At 54.9% G+C, this 12,056-nt stretch overlaps 1 protein-coding gene across 1 annotated transcript; it reads left to right on the top strand.

The window, feature by feature from the left end:
• Window positions 1–339: 339 nt before the first annotated feature.
• HSPB8 (heat shock protein family B (small) member 8) lies at window positions 340–11,289 on the top strand. Its single transcript, XM_081287101.1, has 3 exons — window positions 340–1,119; window positions 6,931–6,994; window positions 10,300–11,289. The coding sequence occupies exons 1-3, from the start codon at window positions 753–755 to the stop codon at window positions 10,457–10,459; spliced, it is 591 nt and encodes a 196-aa protein (XP_081143227.1). The 5' UTR covers window positions 340–752; the 3' UTR covers window positions 10,460–11,289.
• Window positions 11,290–12,056: the final 767 nt, after the last annotated feature.

The following is a 12,056-nucleotide window of genomic DNA, read 5'->3' as shown; positions in this document are numbered from 1 at the left end:
GGTCCCCAGGGGGTAGGCAGGATGCGACATGCTCACAGGAAGGTATTTGCAGAGGGTGACCTGAGCCCTCAGCCAGGCAAGGGTTATTAATAGCCAGGCCGGAGTGGCCTGCAGGGGAGGTGGCTCTGGAACCAGGGAGGGGGCGGGGCCGAGCCGGCGGAGGGGGAGGAGCTAGTGGACGGAGAGGCCGAACGGGCCGGCCCCTCCCCGCCCCCTGTCGCCGGTTCCCTCAGCAGATTCTCCCGGGCTGGTTCATCACCTTTGAATACCCTGGTGACAAGAGGCGCTTGCAAAACCCGCCTCCAGCCCCCCCCCCCCCAGCAGCAAATAAATAGAGGGCTCCGAGCCCTGGAGAAGCCAGGAGAAGTTTCTAGGCGCGTGTCCCCGAGGTTTATTAAGCTTCTGGCTTCACTCTAGACCTCAGCAGCCCTGGCTGGGAGCCTGGACAGCTCAGCAGGACAGTGTCTGGCTCCCTGGTCTCTGAAACCCTGCAGAGAAAGGTCCTCAGAGATTCTGCCGCACGTGTTGGGGGGTCGCCTTTAGAGGGGACCCCAGCCTGGTGAGCACGGCCACTCTGGACCGTGGTTGGCTCTGCTGCTCCCTGACGGAGGATCCACTGGACTCCTGCCTCCCAAGGCTGAAGAACAAGCTCTGAAAGCCATCTCACCTGCGCCTTGGCCGTGCTGTGTGACCTAGGGTCGGTGGCTGCCTCTCTCTGAGCCTCCCTTTCCTCTCCGAGCTCAGCAGTCACCATGGCTGACGGTCAGATGCCTTTCTCCTGCCACTACCCAAGCCGCCTGCGCCGAGACCCCTTCCGCGACTCGCCCCTCTCCTCCCGCCTGCTGGACGATGGCTTTGGCATGGACCCCTTCCCAGACGACTTGACCGCTTCCTGGCCCGACTGGGCTCTGCCGCGCCTCTCCTCTGCCTGGCCCGGGACCCTGAGATCGGGCATGGTGCCCCGAGGGCCCACGGCCGCGGCCAGGTTTGGGGTACCTGCAGAGGGCAGGGGCCCCCCACCCTTCCCCGGGGAGCCCTGGAAAGTTTGTGTCAATGTGCACAGCTTCAAGCCCGAGGAGTTGATGGTGAAGACCAAGGATGGGTACGTGGAGGTGTCAGGTGAGTGAGGGGACCAGCCCGGGAGGGGAGGGCCGGGTGGAGGCTGACTAGGGGACAGTCGGTGACATCTTGACACAGGTGACTTCAGGGCTGAAGAATGCAGCCCCAGATGCTGTCTGCATGGAAAAGCTCTCTCCCAGGGCCCAGGGGCAGACTGAACCTGACCTGGCCCCTGGGGCCTCTGGGTGCCTGTCAATCTGAGTACAGGCAGGAGAGCAGGGCAGGTCAGACACCATTTAACATAAAGAGCAGATTCAACAGACCCAGGGATAAAGAAGAACTGGCGTAAGATGCCCCAGCATGCCACACAGGGCCGAGAAGGAGCATTTTAATGCCAAGTACAAAAATATTGATGCCCAGCCTGGGTTTCCGGGGAGTCACCTCCCCTGATCCCAGAGAAGGAAACTGGGTTCAGCAGGCCTCAGGGTGACGCTGGCTGGTGAGCCCCACGGAGCGGGCGCAGGCTGAGCACCTGCTTGACCAGCAACCTCTCCAACTGCACAAGGATCTGGGCTAGAAATATTCTTAGCTTTCTTTCCCCCAAAGAACCCTCCCTCCAGCCCAGGGGCGGCAGGAGCCGGGTGTCCATCCCATTTTACAGCTGAGGTGTCTGAGGCCCAGGCGGGCCCTGTTCAAGGTCGCGCCATGAGTCAGCAGTGGAGCCTGGGCCTGTCCCTGATGCTGGGCCCAGGGCTTTGGCTGGCACATCCCCAGCCTGGGAGTGGGGATGGGCTGGGGGCAGAGACAGGAGGAGCCGGTAAGGGCTCGGCCCCTGTTCATGCTCCATTTAAAAAAAGAGCCAGTTCCCGGCAGAGGCCCCTCAGCCAGAAAATCAATAAAAGCCATCACGAGCAGCAGCCGGGCAGGGACAAGCCCTGGCAGAGCTCAGGGGCAGATCCAAAGCTGCTCCAGGCAGAATTGTAAACACCCAGGCTGCTGCAGAGGCCCAGGGTGTGGTGGGCCCCAGCCACGTGCTGCTGGTGGGGTGGGGGGGATCAGTGGGGCTCCCTGGGCTGGCCTGGCCCTGGAGAGGGCTCTGGGAGACTGGCTGTGGCCCTGGATCCTGTGCAGGACGTGCAGATGACTTCACTTCTTTGCGTCCCTCTCTCTCCTTATCTGGAAATCTGGAAATCTGAGGATTGCCATGACGCTACAGTGTGCCCCTACCTGGCACCTGGAATGCAGGTAGCCCAGTGGCTGTGACGACATTGGGGTGGAACAATAGCGTGTGTGGTGCGTGGCAAGGTCCCAAGAAACAGGGAAGGATAGGTGGCATATGAGACCCGGATTCCAATCCCAGTTCATTGACGGGAAGGATGGGGGCTGCGAAGTCCTCCCCACTCTGAGCCTCAGTTTCCCCAGCTGGGGACCCGGATCCTAGTTATCGGTGCCCCACGAGGCTACAGGACGATTTAATGTATGTGGAAAACACATGATGGCAGCTGCGTGTCTACAAACTGGAGCTAATAATAGTGCTGGGCACGGACATTCTTCTCACCCCTCCTGCTGGTTTTAATCACATTTCATCCCTGCCACACCTGGATGGGGCGTGGGAGAGGAGGAGCCCATTACTTAACTTTTTTGTAGGGTTTTTCCTTCATCCTCCTTCGAAGGTGCTTTTCAGCAGGTGGGGTCTGACAGACCCAGGCCGAGACCCCAGCTCACAACCAGACTAATTTAGGGTCCTTAAAGGGCATCTGGAGGGCTCAATTCCTCCATCTATAAAATGGGTCCACTGGAGCTTCAATAAGAAGCCAGTTGGATGTGCAATGAGTGACCTCAGCTAGACTAGTCCCCTGAGAGCACAGGCCAGATCTTTCATAAAGAGGTTTTAAAAGTAGGATTGATAATGAGGGGCTCAAAGTAAAAGCCAATTTCAGCCCTGCACGGTGGATCTCGCTTGTAATCCCAGCCACTGGGGAGGCTGAGGCAGGAGGATTGTAAGTTGGAGGCTAGCCTCAACAAACTCAGACCCTGTCTAGAAATACAATTTCAGAAAAGGGCTGAAATTTTCAGCTCAGGGGTAGAGCACTCTTGGCTTGAATCTCCAGCTGTACTGGGCCCTCTGCAAACCGTTCACCCAGGGCTTTCCAAGAGTGTGGGTAACTGTGTTCACATCTCCCCACCTCCATTTTACAGATAAGGAGACCGAGGCCCAGAGAAACCAATTCACCGGCTTCTCTGTCGGTGTGTGAGATTCAGAGCCAGGGTCACGGCGGCCACATCTGCTGTTGGCCCTGCGGTCCTGACCCGACCCCACCTGTTTGCCTGTTTCTGAGTCTTTTTCTTTATCACTTCCAGGCCCCCCAGGGTCCCAGCTTTACTGTTGGTCTCATAAAGAGATGGACTAAGTATTTGTATCAGGTGTCCATAGCCATCTGAGAGAGGGACGTGGGGGAGCTCAGAGTCTTGAGGAACCCAGGCCGCGGACAGGGCTGTGCGCTGCAGGACTTATCAGAGGCTTGATTAACCAAGTTGGAATCTCGGAGAGGCAGCGGCCTCTTACCTAACCGTGTTTGGATGTCTTGTTCCAGGGCAGCGCTCCGTCAATGTTGGACGAGATCATTTCTATCATGTCTCGCTGCCTTCCCCCCATCCTACAGCCACCCGCCAAGAAATGTTCCCTTCATGGGCCACTGAGCCAGGCGCTGGCTGAGGAAGGAGCTGGGCAGCCCTAGGCCCTTACTGCCCGCCCTGTCCTAATCCCAGGGCTCAGCCACCCTGGACATGGCACCTCCTTTCTCGAGCAGAGCCGGTCACGGTCCCCCAAGGGCTGTGCCTGCTCCTGGCACCAACATCTCTCTGAGCTACGCGTAGAAAGTGGCAGCTGTCCCTAGCCGTCCCTCAGAGGAGCTCAATCTTTACAGACCGTCATCCTCACTTTATCTGTAGTAGAACATGTAGATTGGAGTATGCTAATGATATGCAAATGAAGCTTCATGCCCATCCCCCTTTGACTTGACTCTCCCCCTCCTGGGGCTCCCCTTCTGCTCTCAGGCACCCCCTCCTGGAAATTTCCAGAGCATAGACAGACACCTTCAGCCTCAGAGGAGCCAACCTTTACCCAAACATCAAAGCCACACGCTCACCTCCACACCCATTCTATAACTTACAAAATGACTCTGACTCACTGTCACTGTTCCTCATCCTAACCCAGCCAGGTAGCAGGTGTCGCTCCCATTTCAGAGAATAAACGGAGGCTCAGAGAAGGGTAGAGATGTGCTAGGAAACAGAACAGGAATTCCCATCCGAACCCCAATTCACATCTCAAACCTATTTGCCTGTTTCTGAGAGTCTTCTTCGTTCCATCCCTTTCAGGCTGTGTGACCTTGGGCAGGTCACTTACCCTCTCTGAACTTCAGATTTCCCATCCACACCATGGTAGTAATAAAAGCACCTGCTTTCTCATCTTGTTGCAAAAGTTAAAGGAATCGACGTAGGCAAGGGGCTAACAGCAGTGACTGACACCAATACCATTCAGTGGCTTTGACTTAGATGGGATTAGGTTCCCATAAACCCATTATAGATGGAACATATCACAGGTCCAGACCGCATTGAATATACCTGATCTGCTGAACATGGTCACTGAGCCAAGCCCACCTTAAACATGCCTAGAATGTTACAAGTTGGTAAAATCATCCGAACACAAAGCCCCTTTATAATAAGTCAGTGAATCGCTCATAGAATTTGCTGAGTGCCCACTTGCAAACCCTGAACCAGGTCAACGTCGAAAAATAGTAAATGGAATGATTCTGAGTCAAGGAAGGCCCCGTTAAGCTCACCATCATCATCGGCACCCCCACCCCCACCCCCATCATCCTCTCCTCATTCTCTGGGCCCAGCAGAGACCGGGGGGGGGGGGGGGGGTCCCAGGGTACAAAAGGGCTGAGTCAGAGGCACTGGCCGGTCCCCAGGGGAAGCAGCTCCAGAGGCTCAGGCTTTGGGGAGGGGACCAGAGAACAGACAGTGTTCTTCTGGCCCTGGGCCCATGCTAGAGCCAGGCGGTTGGTTGTTACAGTGTTGGCAACAGAGAGTAAACTCTTGAGTGACGGTACATTCCCCGCAGAGCCCGTTCTGCTGTCCAGATCCTTGGTTCAGAAAAGAATCCCTGTAAAAGCACCACTTCTTCCTCACGGTGGAAGAGCAAGTGGGTGCAGGGCTTCCTGAGGGCAGAGTAGCCACATGGAACTAGCCTTAGACATTCTAAAACATGGGTCAGGTGCGATGGTGCGACTTCAGGGGCTTGGGAGGCTGAGGCTGTTCAAATCCAGCCCCAGCAACTCAGCCCTGTTTCTAAACAAAATATAAAAAATGGGCTGGGAAGGTGGCTCAGTGGTTAAGCACCCCTGGGTTTAATCTCCAGTACCCAAAAAGAAAGAAAGAAATTCTAAAGCATAGAGAATCTATCCTAAGGAAGCCACAGGACCCAGGATGAGGATCTAGCTTCGGTACTGAGTGCAGCGGGGTTTGTTCCAATGTCAGAAACCTTCTCAGTGTCCAAAAGTGGGGAACTAAGTGAGCTGTCCTGTATCTCTGCAGTGGGACACTGTACAGCCACTAGAAGTCACGTCGTCCAAGAATATTGGGTACTATGGAAAAAAACAGTAGAGCATGTTAGCCACACAGAAAACACAGGCTGCAAGCATAGCGCACAGAGCCATCCCCATTTAATAAAATATATGGCTCCTGTCTCTACCAAATAACGTTTGTGCATCTCTAAGCAACATAAAGAAACATCTGGAACCTATAAAGATGGAACTATGGGTGGTCTTGATTTTTTTTCCTTTTTTTAACCTTTTATAACATGGATATGCATTATGTATGTAATCAGAAAAGGGTCCCTAAAGGAATAATTAATAATAAAAAGGGAAGGTGATCACCTATAAATTGTCAGTTTAAAAAAAAATCCATGACAGCAAAAGAGGACAGCACATCCTATAAGATTATTAATAGTCTGGATTCCAGAGCCCTGGGCTGGCCCCTGGGGAAGTGAGGTTCTGGACTGTGGTCCCATAGAAAGCGCCCCGTGCACCTGTTCATCTAAAAAGAAACCCCATCCCCTGTACTCCAAAGAAGGAGGAAGAGGAGGGGCCCGGAGGATCCGGATTGGCTATACAAAATTGCAAGAGAAAAGCCAGTTTGGGTCCCAGACTCCTTCTCTAAGGAGAGGCCGGGAGTGTTCCACAGGTCAATGCATTGTTCTAGAATGTTCTCTCACTACTAGGTACAGATAATGTGGCTCTAAAAGAGCTAACCGGGAACTGGAACAAGCAGAAATCCGAGGGCAGAAGGGCATCAGGCTCCGGATTCAGAGAAGTTGACTCAAAGCCCAGAGCGGCCAGGGACCTGCTGGGTGACCCCCCCTGCCCCCCCGAGCCTGACCAGGGCCTCTGTGTGCACCTGGACCACAGGGGAGCAGGCAGCCCCACCTCAGAGCCTGGAAGGGGCTAACGCAAGCTGGATAGAAAGGGTCCCTCCCCAGGTGGCTGCCCTTTGCTGTCCCCCCCAGCCTGGGCTGTGAGCCCTGGGGTCCCGCGGCCTGGCCATCGGGCAGGAGTCAGGGAAGAGAAATGGACGATCTGGTGCACCAGGGGCTGGTCTCTGCGATTTCCTAACAGATGTCCCCCAACCAGAGTCAAGCCCCTTTCCCTGCAGGACCCTGCTGCATCCTCATGGCCGCCTGAGAGGTGGACCTGAGAGCACAGAGACCCTGGACCACCCCTCAGCCACACAGACAGAGAGGGCTGGAGCCCTGCGGGGTGCCCTCCCAGGGACCAAGGGGGCGACACGTGACATTCCTCTTTCTTGCAGGCAAACACGAGGAGAAGCAGCAGGAAGGGGGCATCGTCTCCAAGAACTTCACCAAGAAGATTCAGTGAGTGACCCAGGGCCAGTCAGGGTTGGGGGGCTCCCGATGAGGAGGGCTGGGGTGCCGGGACCCAGGTCTGGGCTCTCTGTCCCTCACTAGCTCTTGCAAGGCCTCCCTGCCTTGGAGCAAAGAATGGACCGGTCACAGCTAGAGGGGGAGGAAACTGTGGCAGAGCTGCAGGAGTGTCCCAGACGGGGAGGGGTGACCTCTCTCTGGTCAGCAGGGCCCTAAGGCCTGTCCCCAGCCCTGGCCGGCTGCATTTAGGAGAAGACACCACCGTCCTTGTATTGGGGGGGAAACGGAGTCCCCACAAGCAAAAGGGTCTGGCCCAAGTCCACCCTGAGAATTCAGCATGACCCTAAACAGATTCCTGACCTCTGGCTTCCGTGAGCCAGGAAACCTGGTTCCTGCTCTGTCAAAGGTGATCCCAGGCTTGCAGAGTGACCAGCTGAGGCTGCTGGCCCCCAGGGGGTCCTCATAGTGGCCTTGGTTATTACAGTTCTTGTCAGTGTCTCTCCAGAGACTCAAGATGAGAGAGCTCCGGGGGCATCCCAAGCAGGGCCAAGCTGTGGAGGGGACGGCCCAGGAGAGAAGTCGGGGAAGTTATCCTCTTTAAAGATGGCCATTCCCCCCGGCTCTGAAGCCTGGGGTAAAGCTTGCTGGGAATTCCCTGACCAGATTCCAATGGCTGAAGTGGCTGGAGGCTGGGCTGCTCTTCAGCGGGTGGTGGGCAGAGTGTTCAGATTGTTCAAATGTAAGTTGGGGCCGGTGGCCCACGCCTGTCACTCCAGCAGCTCAGGAGGCTGAGGCAGGAGGATCTCGAGTTCAAAGCCAGCCTCAGCAACAGCGAGGCCCTAAGCAACTCAGGGAGACCCTGTCTCTAAATAAAATACCAAATAGGGCTGGGGCTGGGGCTCAGGGGTCCAGTGCCCCTCAGTTCAATCCTGGTATCAAAAGGAAAAAAAATGTTAAGATATTGCCTAACCTGCGGATACAGCCTCTAGCCAGGGTTGGGGACCGTGCTGGGTCCGTGGGAACGAACACTAAGCCAAGACTCCACGGGGCTGGGATACAGGAGAGCCGCTGGGACTCCTGGGACCTCCTGGGTCTGCTCAGATGGACTTCAAGGAGTGGGGCCGGAGATGGGGACAGCCTCGGGCCAATCTCAGGAGACCTCATGGCTTCTTCCTGGGAAAACCGCAGTCGTTAGAGGTCAGGGGAGTTTCTTCTTCAGCCAGGCTGGATCCTGGGGGGTTTCCACCCAGGCAGGAAATGCATCCCAAAGGCAGCATCTGGATGGCAGAGGGGACAGAGGGATGGGCCTATCCGGAGGGGGGCAGGGCGGGACAGCAGCTGGGCTCTTTTCTTTCCCCAACTTGGGTGACAGAGCAAACAGGCATCGGTGGGCGCAGAACCTCGTCCGCAGGATGATCGGAGTCATAGCTTTCCCACCATCGGGGCTCAGCCCCGGGTCACCTGGGGGGAGATCCTGGAGACCTTGGGCACATCTAAGCCCCTCTCCAGGCCTGGGATTCCCCGTGCGTAATGACACAGCACAGTCCCAGGTGACCAAGATGATCCCCTGAGGGTCAGTGTTCCAGGGCTGGATGGCACTGCAGTTGGTGTCGCGATGCTGATCCGCTTTCTGACAATGTCAGCGATTGCCTCCCCAGGACAGGGGCTTAGAGAGGCCAGAGCACCAGCCCCAACTCTGACGGCCAGGAAGAGTCCGAGTTCCAGTGCCCCGTCCACCTGCAAAGCCCTGGCTCTGCCACTTGGTGCCAGGTGCCTGTCCATCCCCGCAGCCAGAGGGAGCCCCAGGGGTTCGGCCTCCTTTGCTTCAAGACCTTGGCTCGGCAACTGCCCCTGGTTCCTCTTCCTCACCCACCACCGTCCTGGGAAGCGCTCTTGCTGACCTCCATGGTCTCCAGTTGGCAGGGCGTCCCCCGGGTGGATGGGCTCTTGGGTCACGGGTTTCTGTTCAGCGTCACAGCTCCCTGGCCCTTCTGTGACGGGTCCTTCCCATGATCACAAACAGGCTCAGCTCATACCTTGGTTCTTGAGGATCATCAAGACCCCTGCGGTTAAAACAGGCAGAGCCTCTGGGGACTGACTTTCCCCCCACCGTCCTTTCTTCACAAGTCTGGTGCCCAGGGAGGTGGTAGAGGGTCGGGGTTGGCTACTCTTGAGTTTGGAGCTCAGGGTTCCAATTGGCATTCCCATCTGCCATGTCCCAGCTGTGTGACCTTGGGGGAGTCCGTTCACCTCTCTGAATCTCAATTTCCTCAACTAAAAATTAGAGATAGTAATGGTACCCTCCTGGTTGGATTATTGCTAACAACTGAGTGAGATGATTTTAGATACCTGGCACATAAAAAGGGTGCTCAGAAGGTCATAGCTTTCGTTATTTTTATTAATAATGCCATCTCCATGAAGCCACTGACATGACCTTGAAATTTCAAGTTTGTTGAGGAAACCATGTCCCAGAGAGCCTCATTCATTCCCAAACAACCCCAAATTTATTTATTCATTAAAAAAAATCTTATTAGCATTGGAACCAGGTCTGGGCTCATAAATCCCATCTTTGATGCTCTCTCACTCCCCTTGAGAGAGCTGGTACATGGCTTGCCACTTGGTTTCCCGAAGCCTCCCTTAGTGATCTGTGAAATGGGCACGTTATACCCGTCTCTCACGAAGCTCCAACCGGGTGACGCCGACAGCTGAGTTTGGGGAACCAAACAATGATGACCTGCTGAGACCTGTTGAATCCCATCCTGAGTATGTTGCCATCAGAAATCCATCCATGTGGCCAGCCTGACCCCTCTGACCTACCTACGCGATGGTCCCACCCATGATCCCACCACTAATGCATTTTGCCGTCAAGTACTCCCCACCAGGCACATGGCAAATGACTTGACCTCCATGAGGAGCACTAGCCCTGCTCATTTTTACTGGCAACTGGTCCACGATGACCTCAAGCTAGGACTGCATGCGGGGTCCGGGGCTCCCTTTTGAGTTAAGAGCTACTGCTGGGGCCGGGTGTCACTGGCCGACTCTGAGCCGTTGTGAGATACTCTGCCCACCTGACTGTATTAAACTCATTCCTCCTCGGCTCTTTGTAGAAGAGGATTCAAACTCACCTACCAAGGGCAATTGAGGGGCCTTCCAAGGTCAGACAGAGAGACTAGATCTGGGGTTCAGAGCCGGCATGGTGCCCCCCCCCCCAGCCTAAGGTCACCTTCCTTTAGATAAATACCAATGTTGAAGTCACAAGAAAAATGACAAGTGGCTCAACTCTGTGCTTCTCCTAGGCTTCCTGCGGAGGTGGATCCTGTGACCGTGTTTGCCTCGCTGTCCCCAGAGGGTCTGCTGATCATCGAGGCTCCCCAGGTGCCCCCTTACTCGCCATTTGGAGAGAGCAACTTCAGCAATGAGCTCCCTCAGGACAGCCCCGAAGTCACCTGCACCTGAGACCCCAGTCTCGGCCCATCCTTTATTTCTCTCCCCAGCCCCAGGGCTTCTCTGATTCCAGGGTACATGACTTTAGCTGAGCTCAGATTTAGTGCGACTCCAAGGTTGAGGGAGGATGGGGATGGGGATGGGGAGAAGGACCACAGAGTCCCTGGATGGTGTAGTACTAGGTTCCTCCACAGGGCGGCGCAATGGGCAGACCCATGCTTGGTTGCGTGAGGCCAAAGAGTCCTGGGAGGTTTTTTTTCTTTTGTGACTTTTTTTTTTTTTAAATCTATCTCCATGTAAACACTGTACATTCTCTAATTGCAAAATGAATAAATGGGGACTTGACATTTCACCTTGCATCTGACCTTGCAGCTAGTGCGAGGGTCGCTTTCTCCGGGGACCTCCCCATTACCCAGACTGTGCCTGCCTTGGGGTTTGGCGGGTGGCGCCAGTGTGTTTCCACACCCCCCTGGTCTGCAAAAGGGGATGCTCAGGTTTAGATCCCCGCCCACCCGGGAAAACAGTGCCTTCTGCCCTCAGCCCAGACCTTTACAGCATGCTCCCAAGGTCCCCAAACGGACACTCCAAGGACTCTGGGACTCCCTCAGTGAATTCTCTGGCTAAGGTACACCCTTCTTGTGTCTCCTATGACCAAGTTGGGATTTTTACAGAGGGGACTGTCTCCAGACCGCTCTGCCAAGAACAGGCAAAAAGCCAGGCAGTTGTGGGGTCCTATCTGTAGGGCGATGTGTGTGTGTCCTTGTTTGACTTGTGCTGCTGTTTAGGGGGAAATAACAGTGAAAAAATGAATAACAACAATAATAAAGGAGCTGATGTTCTTAGCCTTGTGTGTTTCTTTTGGTGAGAAGCGAAATGCAGGATCACTGAGATAGACGCTATTAGTTAGGAGTGCTGTGGCGTCAGGTAACCATGCCCGGCTAATAGTGGCTTAAAGGACATAAACAGCAATTTAACTTCACAAGAAGTTTAGGGGTCAGTGGTCTCAGCGTTGTTTCTTCAGCTGTTGTGCCACCAAGAACCTGGAGTGCTTCCTGTTTTTTTTTCCCCTCTACCATCTCTGACAAGTTACAGTCTATCCTCAGGGTTGCAAGGTGGCTGCAAAAGCTCCAAGCTCATCCTCCTATGACAATGTCTGGGAAGAGAAAGCAGAGGTAAAAAGTTCTTCTCTTCTGACTTTTCTGATTTATCAGTGAGCAAAATATGTCTCAGAAGCTTCCAGTAGATATCTTCTTTTATCTCATTGGCCCAAACTGGGTTACCTGTCTATCCTGACACCCATCCCTGTACAAAGGAAATGGGCGGCCATGATGGGCTTAGATTATATTGATTTATCCTCTGAAGCTAGAACATGAACCAAATGCCGTTCTGTTGGGAAGCAGCACAGCAGCTGTGAGGGCAATCAGTGGTACAGTGGCTGCCACAGATTCAGATGCTGCCAGGAGCACAGAACCCTGAACGGAGAGGGTGGTAGGGAGCTGGGCTGCTGAAGTGGAGTGTGGTGCGGGCTGCATCCTGTTTTCCTGTTGTCCCCTCTCCCCTGCTCCCAGTCCCCCATGCCCCCCCCCCACCACATGTCCTTTCATTGTGA

The sequence above is a fragment of the Spermophilus citellus genome (assembly GCF_964194105.1).
Source record: "Spermophilus citellus genome assembly, chromosome: 3".
In the NCBI taxonomy this organism is placed as follows: domain Eukaryota; kingdom Metazoa; phylum Chordata; class Mammalia; order Rodentia; family Sciuridae; genus Spermophilus; species Spermophilus citellus.
This window is presented reverse-complemented; position numbering and strand designations above follow the sequence as displayed.

What these genes read in the sequence shown, in the direction of transcription:
- HSPB8 (XM_081287101.1), top strand. Translation starts at nt 753, where the DNA reads ATGGCTGACGGTCAGATGCCTTTCTCCTGCCACTACCCAAGCCGCCTG. An exon ending in TGGGTACGTGGAGGTGTCAG is followed by an intron (nt 1,120 to 6,930) that starts GTGAGTGAGGGG and finishes TCTTTCTTGCAG; the next exon opens with GCAAACACGAGGAGAAGCAG. An exon ending in AACTTCACCAAGAAGATTCA is followed by an intron (nt 6,995 to 10,299) that starts GTGAGTGACCCA and finishes TGCTTCTCCTAG; the next exon opens with GCTTCCTGCGGAGGTGGATC.